This window comes from Petaurus breviceps, unplaced genomic scaffold, assembly GCF_028583685.1.
Source record: "Petaurus breviceps papuanus isolate PSGF00001 unplaced genomic scaffold, PetGlider_PUasm1.0 186, whole genome shotgun sequence".
Taxonomy (NCBI): domain Eukaryota; kingdom Metazoa; phylum Chordata; class Mammalia; order Diprotodontia; family Petauridae; genus Petaurus; species Petaurus breviceps.
The window spans coordinates 2,808,812-2,824,786 of NW_027185798.1; the positions used below are offsets into that span (position 1 = coordinate 2,808,812).

The window sequence follows — 15,975 nt, forward strand, 5'->3', positions numbered from 1 at the left end:
CCTTCCCTTCCCTTTCCTTCCCTTCCCTTCCCTTCCCTTCCTTCCTTCTCTCATTGAGTCATATGATATTCCAGTTTATAAAGAATTGAAAATGAGTGTTTGTCCACGAACGAGTGCATGGTAGGCATAAGGTGGCTACAATGAATTCCCCAGAATGATGGAGACTGAACTTGAACTCTGTTCGGTTCTACTTGTTACCTTTTAAAATATTGACAAAGGAGATTGTCCAGAGGAAGGTGACTGGGCAGATGGTAGATGTGGAAAGCATTTTTGATAAGAACAGGCCCAAGAAGCTGAGGATATGTAGCCCCAAGACAAGGAAAAGGCTTTCGGGGTGGGGTGGTGGAGGTAGCTTCAAGGGTTTGAAGGGCTCTCATGTGGAAAAGGGAGGAGCCTTGCTCTGTGCAGCACCAAAGGACAGACCTGGGCCCAGGTGAGCTAATCTATGGGGGGTGGGGTGGGGGCAGACCTCAGCTCCAAACATGGAGGCTCTTTCTCACAGTTAGCGCCATGCAACAGTGGAATATCCACTTCAGGAGGAGGTGGCTTTCTACTTCTGGAAGTATCTGAGCAGAAGCTGGACTGCCACTTGTCAGGAAGGTTGTAAAAAGGAGGGTTTGAACGGATGAGCACTTACTTAGGTGAGCACTTACTCAGGTCCCTTTCATAGACCTGTGATTTCAATGGGCCAGGAAACTCCTCTGCCCATGGTTAGCACCTGGTTTGCAAGTTGTAGCCTTAGAACAGCAGTTCTTAATCTTTTTTTGTGTCATTGGCTCCTTGGGCAATCTGGGGCAGCCTCTGGCCCCCTTCTCAGAATGGTTTCAAATGCATTAAACATGCGGGAATACAAAGGAAACCACTTATGTTGAAATATAGTGATCAAAATATTTTTTAAGAAATTAAAAGTTCATGGACCCCAGGTTAAGAACTCTTGCCTTAGAGAGTGACCTGGAACATTGAAAAGTTAAGTGATTTTCCCAAAGTCAAGATGTATCAGAGGCAGGGCATGAACTCAGGTCTTTCAGACTCCAAAGTTGACTCTGTTCACTACTGTGATTTGACATCACTCCAATAGAAGCAGATCCACTGCCTGCCTAGTGTAATGACAATGGGAATTTAAAGACCTTCCCTGCCCCTTAATAAGCCTAAGGGAATCTGAAGACCTTCCCTGCTTTGAAAACATACTCTTCCCCCTAATAGGCTGAATGTAATCACATGGAGCCTGTGGTGGGAGGAGTTTGCTAAAGGGTGGAGCAGAGCCCACTGGGAACTGGGAGTCAGAGCTAGCTAGACTGGGAGGAGGAGAGGGAGCTAGATAGGTTTGTGAGTAAAAGTTGGTGCTTGCCAGCTAGGTTTGTGGGAAGGCTAAATGATGGTGTGGCTCTCTGTGCTGTTGTGGCTTACTAACTTCTCTGTTGCTATGATGGAATAAGGTACTGGTTTTGGGATTTGGTTTTCTGGTGTTTGAATAAATGTTTTGCTTTTCTCTTCTGTATGGAGAGTCTGTTATATTTTACAATTAAGCACCATGCAGGTATATTTATAGTGATTATGGGCACTGTAAATATTGCATTGGTGCTACACCTAGTGACTCATAAAACCACAGATTCACATTATGTTTTATTGTATTTTTATTTACTTATAAAATTATATTTTGATCTTATTTGACCCACTCAGGAATGTCGAGGGTGTGGGAGTTCAACACCTGTGTGTGTGCGTGCATCCATCTGCTATATGGGACACTGGATCTGGAATCAGAAAGACTCTTCTTCCTAAGTTAAAATCTGGCATCAGACTCTTAGTAGCTGTGTGACCCTGGGTAAGTCATTTAACTCTGTTTGCCTCAGTTTCCTCGTTTGTAAATTGAGCTGGAGAAGGAAATGGCAAACCACTCCAGTATCTTTGCAAAGGAAACCCCAAATGGGGTCGTGAAAAGTTAGACATGACTCAACAACATATAGATATATATCTACACACATATGTATGTATGTATGTATGTATATATTTATACACACATGAATTTAGATGAATCTGAATGCTGAATTTAGCTGCTTTTTATGGGGCTTCTTCCTCACTCCTGCCTCATGCCCATTCCACCTCTTTTGTCCCACTGACTTTGTGTCACTGAGAGGCGATGAAATTTGGAAGGAGGTTTTGTTAAGTGGAATTCTGGCTGTATCTGTGGCCCAAGGAGTGTGGCCTGGCTGGCCCCTAGACGTGATCTGAGGCAGAGCGTCCAATGGGCAGAGTATGTTTTCTTCCTCTCTTGCTGGTCTCTATGCCAGCGCCTGGGCAGCTCAATGGCGCTTTTGAAAGAGGACAGCTGGCAGGGGCGTTGGCCAGGAGGTTGGACCCAGAACACTGTGCTAGTTGAGGGGAGGAAAAGGGGGGGGGTTCATTCATCTCCAAGGCGGGGGCTCCATTCATTTCCAGGGAGGGGGGCCTCCCAAACAAAACTGCTGTTTCTCCATATTTTTGGCTCTTGCCTCAGAGCTAGATGAAAGGCAAAGCTATGACATCTTCCCTCTTCCCCCATGCCACCCTCCCCAATTTAAAGTCCTGGCAGGCTAAGCCCTCTCTGCTCAGGAAGAAGAGTAAATACACCTTAGGGGATGGAGAAAGGAAACTTTTCATTTAGAAAGAGAAGGAGCTGCCTCTCCCCCTCCAAGACCAAGTTTTCAGAGGGAGTTGGTTAGATGGGGTAGTGGAGAGAGGCTTGATTTCTAAGCCTGCCTTGGATACTCACTATGGGACCCTAGGCAGATGGCTTTACCTGTCTCAGCCTCAGTTTCTGCATTTGTAAAAAGAGGAGGTCTCCAAGGTCCCTTCCATATCTAAATCTATAATACTGTAATTCTTCTGTACCATTTACTAGCTGCCTGACCCTAGATAAGGTGCTTAATTTATCTGGGCCTCAGTTTCCTCACCTGAAGGCCAAGATAGCTTCAAAGGTCCCTTCTGGCTCTGGTGTAAGAGAAACCAGGATTCTGACCCAGTTGCTTCATCACAGAGCCCCTTCCAATGATCTCATAGACAAGGGACCAATACTGCCCATGTGCTCATGTGCCCCCTCACTTCCCCAAGTGTGGGAAAGAGGTGGGAGAAGCCTGGCATTTCCTGGCTCTGGACCAGTTAGCCTGGACTCTCCTCCACTTTCAGAGATCTTAGCAACAATTCGTGTGGGCATGAAAGCCGCTGTCTGGTCAGACTCAGAGCTCTGGGAACCATGGGATAATTCAGCAATGCCCACAACACCCTGGGGAATTGGGGGCAGAACCAGATCAGAGGATGCCAGGCATCCCATCCACTGCTGGCAGTTCCTAGGCCAATGTGGATCCCCAGAACACTGAAGACTTCCATTGCCATGGTGGCGGGGGTTGAAATTGGCAGAATGTTAGCTGTTTTCTGCTGGAAGCAATGGGGAGAGGCCCCCTTTGATATGCTCCCAGTCCCCAAAGAAGGCATCTCAGCTCACTCAATAAGTAAGTCATCAATTCTATAACAGAAGTGTAAACAGAGGTATTTGTATAGGGATTTTTGGACCCCTTGGAACCGGAAGCTAACTTACAGGAGCTACATTCATTTTGCATATATTTTGAATGAAAGACAACATTGTGAAGAGGATTGAGAGCTTGCCTTGTACTCAAGTCTTGTTCTCTAGCGGCCATGGGGCAGTTAGGTTGCACGGTGGTTAGAGCACTGGGCTTGCAATCAGCAAGACTCACTTCATGAGTCCAAATGTGACCTCAGATACTTCCTAGCTATGTGACCCTCGGCCAGTCATTTCACCCTATTTGCCTTAGTTTCCTCATCTGTAAAATAAGCTGGAGAAGGAAATGGCAAACCACTGCAGTGTCTTTGCCAAGAAAACCATAAATGGGATCATGAAGAAAGAGTCAGAAGGGACTAAAATGACCCAACCACAACAAAGCTTTGTGACTGGGGAAATCACTTAACTTCCCAGCACAGGAGGCCAATGTTCTAACACTACAAACTGTAGAACAGGTAGCAATCTGCCTTGGCAATCTATCAATCATCAGCATTTATGAAGCACTTACTATGTGCAAAGATGCCAAGAATAGAAGGAAGGTAATGTTAGAAGAGGAGGAGGCTCTCATCAGCATTTATTAAGTGCTTCCTGTGTACAAAGATACCAAGAGTAGAAGGGAGATAACCTTCCAGGGGGAGGTGTTGGAGCCTCTGGGACATGTGAAGATGGAACTGGGAAGACCTTTATCTTAAAAGAAGCCAGGTAGAGGGAGTTCCCCAACATAAAGTCCCAAAGTTAATGAAGTTTTAGATCAAACAAACAAACCAACAGCTGTCTGTTTCTGTCCCTGTCTGTCCATCTCTCTTTTTTTCTGTCTCTTGGACACATACCTATATGGGAACATGTCAGCTCCAGCAGTGTTTAAAATCCCTGAGGGCAGATACTGTTGCAGGGAGAGTGTCCCCAGAGCCTGAACAATTGCCCAAGGGCACTCAGATGGTGACAGAGCTGGGATATGGACCCTGGTCCTCTTGTCTCCAAATGCAGTGATTACTTTCAGTGGAAGACACATTTCAGCCCTTGTCCTGATTCACCATTTGAACATATTCTCCATCACCAACGGGTCATGTCTGTCCCCTTTTCTCACGGTAGGGCTCTGAAAATTCATCAACACAATGATAAATATGAATAAATACAGAAGGCAGTGTGGCTCAGTGTGAGCTATGCTGGGAGGAGCCATTTTTCGGATCATGGCTGTGACCTTGGCCAAATTCTTTCACACCCTCAGGACTCAGTTTTCTCCTCTGTAAAATGTGTTGGGTGACCTCGACCTTCCAGTTCTGATTCTATGGTGTTGTGACCCCATGCCCCAGGGGAGCTTTGGAGGAGAACTCTGTTGTAAAGTGCTGGGCAAACATAAAGGACAAGTCAAGGGCTAGGAGAGGGAAGACAGAAGTGAAACAAGTGATGAACCCACCCATAGGAAATGAAAGAAAAAAGGAAGTAAGAAAGGCAGAGGTCAGCAAGTGCAGGCTGAAAATGAACATTATCTTCTAATGCATAGTATAAACAGCACAGTGTGTGTCTTCCCCTTTTGTGAGGTGAGACAGGGAGAGTAACCAGTCTGAGCTTCAGTTTCCTCACCTTTAAAATGAAGGGTTGAATTGGACAGTCTGAGCTGAGGTCCCTATGAGTTCTAAACTGGCCATACTACTGTTCTTGTGACCTTGGGCAATTGCTTCACTTCCTTGGGCCTCAGTTTACTCATCTGTAAAATGGGGGGTGGCGCTTGACTCAGATGGCTTCTGAGGCTCGTTCCTTCCAGCTCTAGATCTGAGATCCCATGTTAATTTGCAATGGTTGTGTAACCTTTCAGAAAGGTAGCTATGTAGTCCAGTGGATAGAGGTCTGGGCCTGGAGTCAGGAAGACCTGAGTTCAAATTGTGCCTCAGACATTCATGAGCTGTATGATGCTGGGAAAGACACTCATTCTCTGTTTACCTCAGTTTTCTTGACTGTAAAATGGGGATAATAACAGCACCTCTGTCCCAGGGTTGCTGTGAGGATCAAGTGAGATAATGATTGTAAAACACTTAGCATAGTGCTCGGTATACAGTAGGTGCTATATAAATGCTTATTCCCTTCCCCCCAGGCAATACTATAAGATTGTTGCAGAACTCATAATGCTCCATCTCCGTGGATAGAAGTTTCCTTATAAAAAAATTCCCTATGCCAATGAAATCATAGGTCCAGGTTAAAAAAGTACAGACTACCAAACTTTGTTGGAAATGTGATCTCCTTAATCCATGTTTTGCTTCCGATGATGCAGATTTCCATTCATCCACAATGTCTCATCCATTATCCTCTTTCTAGTGTCTTCCTTATGTTCTTTGGGGATCACAAGCTTTCTGTAGGTGTAGTTTTCTTCTTATGCTTTTTATTGTTGTATGTGGTGGTAATTTCACCATCATCCTTCATGAGATTTTAGAAATGACTTTATGTCTTAAAGTGATGTTGCCCTGCACTGCCATATTTCTGTTTTTAGTGTGTGAGTCTTTGAGTCTCCTCATTGTGGACACTGATTTATGTGGGCAAAGCAATGTAAATCCTTAGGAAATGGTGACAGTCTCTGCCAATGTCCATTCTTTTATCCATTTCCTTTTTTGTTTTTTTGCATCAATGGCTTGTTTAAACAGGTCAGGTTGGCTTCTTTCATGACGTATTACTAAGTCATGTTTTCAAGCTCTTTTTTATCTTCCTCTCTTATCTTCATCTTTGCAATCAAGTCACCATATATGAAAATACATGCTGATGTAACTTGGAGACTTTTATTGAGTTCTTCATAGATGTTGCTAGATGAACTGTCATTATATAACTTCCTGGTAGTTATTTCTTATAAATGCTCTTCGTGAGAATGAAGATGACCAAATTGCCCTTGGAATGATGCTTCTTGTTTCTGTTGGAAAATTGATACAGCTTTTATCTCCTTTATTTATCTCTCCAAGGAAAGTCTGTGAACCATCCATCCACCTTCCTGTAGCTTCTTTGCCTTTTATCTTTGTTCCCCTCCATGTACCCCATGATCTAACTTCGTTGGTCTACTTGGTGTTTCTCAAACATGGCACTCCATTTCCTGTCTTTCTGCCTTTGCACTGGCTAGCCCCACATATCTGGAAAGTTTTCCTTCCACACACTTACCTCCTAATTTCCTTCAACTCTCAAGAGTTTTCCAGTCTATCTACTAGAACCTTCCGCTGTGAGAATACTTCTCATTGACTCCATTATCTTAATTAATGGGGACTAGCTCTTGTACAGAGCACGTCGACACGCTCACCGATTCTATTCCCCATGTGGGAGAGGTTGGAAAAGCCTGAGGGTGTGGAGCATGCAAAGACATTCTCTAACTGGTTGTGGTCTGCTAACCATGTGGGTAGGAGAAGCCTTTTTGATTGGCTATGTGACCAGAACTGGGAGTGTCCTCAAAAAGACTGTTTTCCTCTTTGGCTGAGTTCTTGGTTTGACTCCTTTGCTGATGGCATCTGATGAGGGACGGCTCTCCCCAGGGAGTCTGACACGAAGCCTGTTAATACAGGACTGGGTTCTTTTCTGGCTTTTGCGTTTGGTCTTTCTATTTTAGGCGATGGAATTAGAGAGCAGGTATCTTGGTGTCCACGTTTTCCATAATCTCAATGTCTGGATTTTGTAGCCAGCTCAGCACTGATGCTTTAAGGAACAAGGAGTGAGTGTTGGGATCCAGTTCACTGTGAACTGAGGACTTGTCCAGCAGCCATGCTGCATTTGGACATGAATGTGGTGGAACGCATATTATGTAGGAACCCAGCCAAGCTTGAGCCCATTCTCCCCAGAAATCAAGCTGAGAAAGGAGAGAATATGTCCCCAAGATGTTGGGGGTGGGACAGCAATTGCCTACTTAGTATATATTCAGAGTAAATATCCCTTTGTCAAAGCTTATTGATATTAAACTGGAGAAGGAAAAAGCAAGCCACTACAGTATCTTTGCCAAGACAACCCCAAATGGGGTCACAAAGAGTCAGACATGACTGAAATAAGTGAACAACAGCAACAAAAAATTAATATTAAGTGGTTCACTGGAACTGGGGTGGCTAATTGGGAGGAGCAGGGAAGACAATGGGGGTTACTGGGGAGATATAGACCACTCTGATTGATTGTGACAGTACCCCCATGTAGCTAGAAGCCCAGGACTCTAGGGAATGTGGAGGAATTCCACTGCCCTCATCTCCCTCCCCTAGACTTCCTTTGGATGGGTGCAACTGGCCCCTGTTTTTGAGCTTGTTTTGTTATTCAGCTATAAGTTGCTTCCCCTCTCCCCCCCTCTTTCTGACCTAATTTTCTTTCTCATAAACATTTGTGGTCAACCCAGACACAGATTGCTTTGTGTGTACTTGTCCCAGGTCTGAGCACGGAGGATGGCAGCATTGGCAGCTCTGGCCACAGGGAAGGAAATTGATGAGGAAACTTCCTTCCTAGCTCAGGGCTGGAATTCCAATCCCTGGTCAACTGATAGCGCCCCCCTCTAACTGGAGCGTATTTTACTAGGCATTTATCCTGTATTCTGTCATGGTTTTATAAACTCCTCAGAGCAGAGTGGAAATGAAACCTGGTTGTTTTCTTTTTTTTAAAATGCTGTCTACTCCACCACCAGTCCAACCTGTCTTTCATTTCTATTGACTGTAACCAGAGGTGTGGTAGGGTCCCGATCCCAATGGGGAGGAGAGGAGAGAGTGCTAGGAAGGCCAGCTTTCCTCTTTCTCCAGTCTTCGGAGAGACAGTCACAGAAAGAAGAGGAGAAAATGGGTGGGAAGGCTTGACTTTGAACTGGCCCCAGTAGTGGAGATGGGCAGCTCTCCCCTTTCTGCTTTTCTGGTTGGGAAGGGGAGTGAGGAGGGCTCTGATAGCCACTCTCCAAAGCCTTGCATGCTTAGAGGTTTATGTATATGTACACACACACACACACACACACTCACACTTGAGTGAGTACACACATACATACACACACAGAAATGCATGTGCACAGTGACCACACATGCACTTACTCACATGTGTACATGGATATACATGCACACATATGTACATGGAATGAGCACACACATACATGTGCAAATGTATATTTTCGTATTTGAATAGTATTGGGGAGGAGGGAGTCTGGACCTATTATTTCATTTGTATTGAAGAACTCTTTAGGTGAAAACTCTCATCATGTAAACTCCTGGGGCTCCCTATTACCTCTGGGAGCGAAGACAACATGCTCTGTTGGCATTCGAAGTCCTTCATAACCCAGCTGCCATCTTACACCTTATTCTCCAGCACGTCCTAGATCCAGTGACACCATTCATCGGCTGTTCCACCAACAAGCCCCTCCCTCTCTCAGCTCTCGTTCTCTCCGCCCATCCCCCATGCCTGGGATGCTCTCCCTCCTCCCCTCTAACCACTGACCTCTCTGGCTTCCCTCAAGCCCTAACCCCAACCCCAGCCTCCCCCGCTCCCTCTTAATTCCCATGCCTTCCCTCTTCTGATTATTTCCCATTTGGCTCCGACGTAGTGACGTCAGTTTGGTCCTCTTTGGCTACAAAGGACAACGACCAGTTCATCCTGCATGTAGCTTGTTGTACATTTTTGTTGGCCTGTTGTCAGCCCCCCCAGTCTGATTGTAAGCTCCCTGAGGGCAGGGACCACCTTTTGCCTTTCTTGGGGTCCCCAGTGCTTAGCACACTCCCAGCACATAGTATGTGCTCAATAAATGTTGTTGACTTGAAGAGCCTTAGGGGCACTGAGAGGTCAGGTGACTTGCCCAGGGTGGCACAGCCAGGATGGGTCAAAGGCAGGACTTGAATCCAGCTCTTCCGGACCCCAAGGCCAGCTTGGTGTCTACTAAACTGTGCTCCTCCTCCGGCAGATTTATGTGTGTGTGTCTCGGGGTGCATGTGTGTTTATGTGCATGCATGTGTGTGCATGTATAGACAGGTGTGGCTTTGTGCAAGGCAGTGCACATGTAGGCATGTATATAAGTGCTCATGGACAGGCAGGTCTGTTTGTGCACAATCTGTCTATGTGCATATGTTTACATGTATGTTTGGACCCACATGGTCAAACATGTGCATGCATTGCATGTATATTTATGTCTATAATAATATTTAAATCTCAACCAATCAACAAGTATTTAAGTGCCTACCTCATGCCGGGTACCCAGTGAGGATCTGGGAAATGACTAAAGTGAGACAGTCTTGCCTTCCAGTTCTACTGAGGGATCAGGCACATTCATAGATAACCAGGTCTTCTGTGGGGCATGATGGACAGAGCCCTGGTTCTGAAATCAGGGGACCTAGTTTCAAATCCCACTTTTGACAAATACTCAGTACTTTGTGTGATATTAGGCAAGCCACTTAGCCTCACTGGGCCTCAGTTTCCCCCTCGTCAGATGAGGTGGTTGGCCTGAGCCACCTCTGGGGTGCCTTTCTGTTCCAACGCTGGGATCTAATGGCCTACCTCCCCCCCCCCCCCCCCCCCCCCCCCCCAGTAAACGTGAGCTAAACTAAATATACAGGGATACAGGGATCTTTTTTTGAACAGGCAGCATTGATGACCTGGAGAATTAAAGGCCTCTTGAAGGAGGTATAGTATATACTGTTTAGTCCCTAGTAGGAAGAGTCATGGAAAGAAACTTCCAAAATATATGAAATGATCTTTTTTTTAGCAGTCTGCCAAACTTTTATTAGTGTTTCTCAAGCATGATTTATGGTCATGCTGTTAGCGCACTTCTGTGCTCCTTTTAAAAATAGTTATTTCCAAATTGTGATGAGGGAATCAAGAGGACCTGAATTCAAATCTGGCCTCAGACACTTACCAGCTTTGTGTCCCTGGGCAAGTCACTTAACCCTATTTGTCTCAGTTTCCTCAGCTGTAGATTGAGCTGGAAAAGGAAATGGTGAACTGCTCCAGTATTAAAATAAATAAATTAAAATAAGACAAGTCAGCTAAAGACTCTGTGCCCCAGATAGCTAAGACTAGGTGGTAGAGCAATACCGTAGCTGATCTGCCCTGGGGGCAGAAACTTCCTCAGTGGAGTTCCCTAGGACCAGGCAAGCATTTGTTACAAGTCAGTGATCTCCCATCCTCTGGCTCACATGGCAGTCCTTCCCTGGCCATTCTGTACATTTCTCATCCCCACCTTTCCACAAATGCTCCAAAAAAGGATCTCTCAACATTCTAGAGGGTTTCCTCAGATGCTTTCAATGTTCCTCAGGTGTCCAGGCTACCCTCAGGCCACCCATCTCTCTAGCCAGGGACAGAACTCTGCTGAGAGCAAACCTGCCTGGGAGGCCCCATGGCAGAGGGTCTCTTCACATTCCTGTTCTCCCTGCCCCCATCAGTAGCTCCCATCTCTCTCTGGGGGTGATGGTCATGGGGCCTCACATCTTTCACCCACACTCCTCCCTTCCTTCTTCTCTCCATTTTTCATCTCTGGTGCCTGTCAGGCAGGATCCAAATCCATCCTGGAAAAATCAGCTGTTTTCTCAACTCGGCCGTGGGCACCCCTCCTGTCTGCCAGGCCGCCAGACTGTTTCTCACATGATTTCCCTTTTTCTTTTTGCTTGCTCTTTATGGATAAATGCTAAAAAGGATTGTTATTGGGAGATAGAAATAACAGGAAGTTTACCAAAACCACCCCAATGGCCCACAACACACACACACTCCCCCCCCCTCCACACACACACTCCCACTGTGTGAAGCATGAATCCTTAGCAGAGACTAAAAAGGGCCTGAGGCCTTTTTCTAAATAATAGAAATAATCTTTCTTCTGGGATCCAAAGCTGGCAGAGAGAGGCCTACTCATATTCTGAATGTGTGTGTGTGTGTGTGTGTGAGAGAGGGAGAGGGAGAGAGAGAGAGAGAGAGAGAGAGAGAGAGAGAGAGAGAGAGAGAGAATGATTGTTTTCTAGGCACAGCTGTAGGAGGCAGGGGAGGACTGCTTGGTTCTGATGGGCAGCAGCTCCACCATTCACACAGTGTATGTCTAAAGAGACCCTGCCAGATGCTTGTACCGACAGGAAAGCTGCCTTCCTCTCTGCCTTCTCCAAACCCCATCAGGCAGCCACCCCTCTCTTCCTTCCCCCAGCTCTCCCAATCAGCATATTTGTATGTAAACAGAAGGGGGGCCCTCCTCCCCAGTGAGCTCCCTGCTCCTGCTGGCTGCCCCCAGCATCCTCCAGGCACCGACAGCCGAGGAGACAGCCCTGCTCTCCCTGAGTGGCCTTTTCTTGGCGAAAGGTTCACTGGGCGGATTCAGATGGAGAAATGGGCCCTGCCCATTGGTGCATTAGTAACCAGGCAACAGAGGGAGAGGCAGAGGAGGCCAGCAGCGGAGCCAGAGGACTTGGTGAAACCTCTGAATTTGTTTTTGATTCAAAAGCATCTTGGGGATGATGATTCCCTCTGGGCAATTGGCATCCATGACAAACAGTCTGGCAGACTGCTCTGTGACCCAAAAGGTTAAGAACCCCTGGACTAGACCATCTCAAAAGTCACTCTAGAGCTCCCACTGATGGAGGTCGGCACCCTTTAGTGTCCTCAGAGCATCCTGATGAGGAATGGGCTGTTGTATTGAGGACAAAGAAAGCTGAAGGACGGTCAGTGTGGCCTAATGGAGAGAGTTGGGAGGGTGTGGGTTCAAGATCCACCTGGCTGTGGGGTTCTGGGCAGGTCGCTTGACTCTGGGGTCTCAGGCCACTGACCCCTGATCTGGGCTGGCAGAGGGAGCTTCCTCAGTGGTGCTCCCTGCACCAGTGAAATCACAGCAGAGTTTGGGGAGACAACTCTGAGGGTTGGTTGGCAAGGGGCAGCCAAGGAGCAGCTTTATGAGCCAAAGGTAATAGGGCAGACTCAAGGTGTTGCCTCTTCTAGAGACAAGAGGCAATTAAGAAAGCCCCAAGAAGGCTGGCTTTGGAGTCAGAGGTCTTGGCTTCAGGTCCTAGTTCCGCTGTTCACTCCCTCCATGATCTTGAATAAGTCACATAATTATCTGGGCCTCAGTTTCCCCCTTTGTAAAATGAGCCAGCTGGGGTCTGCTTCCAGTTTTGGTTCTCTGATACTGGGAACCTCATAACTGCAGTGAGTGGAGCCAGAGTGTGTCAAAGAGCCAGGGGAGGAAAGAGAACAGAGGGGTGTCTCATAGGTTGGTGTAGGCCAAGAAACAGCAAGGCCCCAGAGGAGAAGGATTGTGGTATCCTAGATCTGGAGATGGAGGAGACCTTGGAGGCCATGAAGTCCAAACTCCTCAATTTACAGGTGAGGAAACTGAGGCACAGAGAAGCCAAATGCTTTGCCCAATGGCAAGATTTGGCCTGAGTCTTCCTGGCTCCAAGTCCAGCCACTACACTGTGATCCCACCCAGAGCGCCGGCCTCAGTGGCTCCATGTTGGTGGCCAGCTCCCAGCCCTTCCATTTAGCCACCAGTCTGTGGGCACAGCCTCTACCTTGGGCATGCCTGCCACCACTCACACTTGGCTAGAGTGGCACAGCTGGAAGACCAGAGTATGTTACAACATTGTTAGATCATAGGATAACATGTATCATTATATTGTTAGTTACATTATGTTTTATTGTATTTTATTATATGATATATGATATCGTGTATTATGCTATATAATATAATATGCTATATTATGTTAGACAATATATCACATCGCTACATATATGATATTATATGATTATGTTATGTTATATATGACATGATAGAATATTAGATTGTTATATATTATATCATATTATGCCATGGTATGTTGTCATGGCGATGTTATATTCTAATATTATCATGCTCTGTCACGAGATTACATTATGTCACACTATACGTCCCATAATACCAGACTGTGCTATATTATGGATTCCATCCCATTCCATATATCACATCAATCATCACATGATATCAGTCTATTATTTTCTATCCCATCCTAGAACGTGCCATATTATATTGTCAGTCCCACCATTTCATGCTGTTCCATCTCACGGCATGCTGTAGTTTATTTCAGATCGTGTAAATGTATTTAGTGCTTTACAGCTTAGGAGGTGCCTTATACAGTGATCTCACCTGACTTTCGTGCAGGCATCGATTAAGCCTCTGCTCTTCAGGTGCCGAGTGAAGCCCTGCCTTGGCCTGAGGACCTTGCTGTCTGGCCAGGAGAGACAGCGCACACTCAGCTTGCCTGGGAACCTGCCCCAAAGATCAGGGGGATCCGGAGCGCAGGGCACCGGCCCTAGGAGTAGGAGCTATTGTCATTGCTGTTTTGGAGAGGCGGAAAATGAGGCTGACGGGAAAGTCACACTTTGCTTGAGAGGCAGCATGGAAGGGTAAATAGCATGTCGGACTGGGAGGCAGGAGACCAGGGTTCGAGTCCCACCTGTGTGTGTGTATGTGTGTGTGTGTGTGTGGGGGGGGGCTGGACTCTGTGTCCAGCCTAAGGCCCTTTCTGTTCCAGATCTGCCATGGCGAGGACTCACCTCCACCTCTATGAAGGTGTGCAGCTTCTTACAGGTTGAAGCAAAGGTTTCTGTTGTGCCAAATTCAAAGTACCACAGCCTGTTCTTCATCCTAGGATGTGGAAGAGAAAAAAGTGGGGCTTATTTAAGACAGCCTTGACCCACTCCTAGGTGGACCCGGGCGCTCCCAGGCAGACCCGTTCACCCAGATTCTCAGCATTTATGGAGGGAATGACAGACACTCTTGGGAAAGAGCATGCCCCTCCTCATGAAAGCAACCTGGAGCAGAGCCCCTCTGCCCCTCCCCTAGTTAGAGCTTTGAAGCTTAGCGCTTGAAGTGGTCATCTAGGCATTTACCTGCATGATAGACTACCATTATATCACTAACCCAACATGTGTCCACAAAAGCTTCTACTTTCATGCCTCCAAGTGATGAGTAGCTCACTACCTCACAAGGCAGGCCTTTCCATCTTGAGACAATTCTAATCATCACGAAGTTCCTTAGATTAAACTGGAGCCTGTCTTCCTTTAATTTGAACCCAAGGACAGCATTTAATTTCTCTGCAATTAAAGCCAAATGAATCTAACTGATTAGATCAGAAGCAGGAGAGAACGGCTCTCGCCCCAGTTCTGTCTCTAATGAGGTGGGGGACCCTTAAGTGAGGGGGTCCTCTGACCCTCAGTTTCCTCAGCTGTAAAATAAAGCAGCCAGGCTAGATGAACTTTAAGGTTCTGTTCTAGCTCTGAAAGGCTGTGATTCTGAGCCTTCTTGAAGACAGAGATCATGTCCCTCCCAGTGTCTTTTCTCCAGACCAAATACCAAAGTTCTTTCAATGCAGCTCAATAAAGTGATCAGTCAACAAGCATTCATTACTCATAATCAAGTGTCAGGCACTAGGCCGAGTGAGAGAGATACAAAGAAAAAGGGAAACAGTTCCTGCCCTCAGGGAGCTTACATTCTGTTAGGGAGACTGGGATAGGTAATTAACCCTCAAGCTCCCTGGTCTTGTTCCCCGGGGAGTGCCCCAGATTATCAATATCCTGCAACCAGAACTCAACACCAGTCTCCAGAAGGGGGTTGACGAAGCCTAGTGGGGAAGGAGACTCTGGCTTCTCTCCTTACAGCAAGCGGCTTCTCTTAATGCATCCTTGTTGTCCAATTCCAATAATGACTTATGGTAGAAGTGGTGCTGAGGGAGCTCACTGAGAAAATGCCCAAATGGAAAGGAGGGTATGGTTTGAATAAGGGAAGCAGATGGACAGTCCAAGTACTCCCCCAGGACCCACTGACTGTAAGAACACCCAGGAGAAGGCTTCCAGCATGTTGGCTAGATCTGAGAAGGGGGACTGGATCTGTGGTAGCATTGACTCAGGGAACTCCCAGGAGAGGAAGCTCCCTCTTCTGGTGCAGGTTAGCACCTTCTTTGCAACTAGCAACCTTTAGAGTTGCCCTGGCTACTGAGAAGTTAACTGACTTGTTCAGGTCAAACAGCCAGTGGAAGTCAGAGGCAAGACTTGAACCCAGGTCTAACTGACTTGGAGGCCAGCTCTTTCTCAATGATGCCAAACTGCCTCTCCTGGAAGAACATGAACCACCACAGTAAGCATATTAAGAACAACAATAAGAATGAATAAGAGTTCATGTTTACTTAGAGCCCATGGACAAAGCACTGGATCTGGAGTCAAGACACGTCACTTGACTTCTGTGAGGCTCAGCTTCTTCACCTGTAAAATGGGGATAATAATAGCCCCTCCTGTCCAGGCTTGTTGGGAGGATCAAGTCAGATAATATTTGTATAGTGCTTTACAAACCTGAAAACATTCTCTCTCTGTCTCTGTCTCTGTCTCTGTCTCTGTTTCTCCCTCTCCCTCTCTCCTCTCTCTGTCTCTCTCCCTCTCCCTCTCTCTCTCTCTCTCTCTCTCTCTCTCTCTCTCTCTCTCTCTCTCTCTCTCTCTATCTCTCTCTCTCT

At 46.5% G+C, this 15,975-nt stretch overlaps 1 protein-coding gene across 1 annotated transcript in view; it reads right to left on the reverse strand.

Moving 5' to 3' along the window:
• LOC138162025 (diacylglycerol kinase gamma-like) overlaps positions 1–15,975 on the reverse strand; it is a 61,005-nt gene that overhangs the window by 38,602 nt on the left and 6,428 nt on the right. The window contains exons 2-3 of the mRNA XM_069089138.1: positions 15,542–15,582; positions 14,027–14,117 (exon numbers count right to left, since the gene is read on the reverse strand). Coding sequence (XP_068945239.1) covers positions 14,027–14,117; positions 15,542–15,582 — 132 coding nt within the window. The remainder of the gene's footprint in view (positions 1–14,026; positions 14,118–15,541; positions 15,583–15,975) is intronic.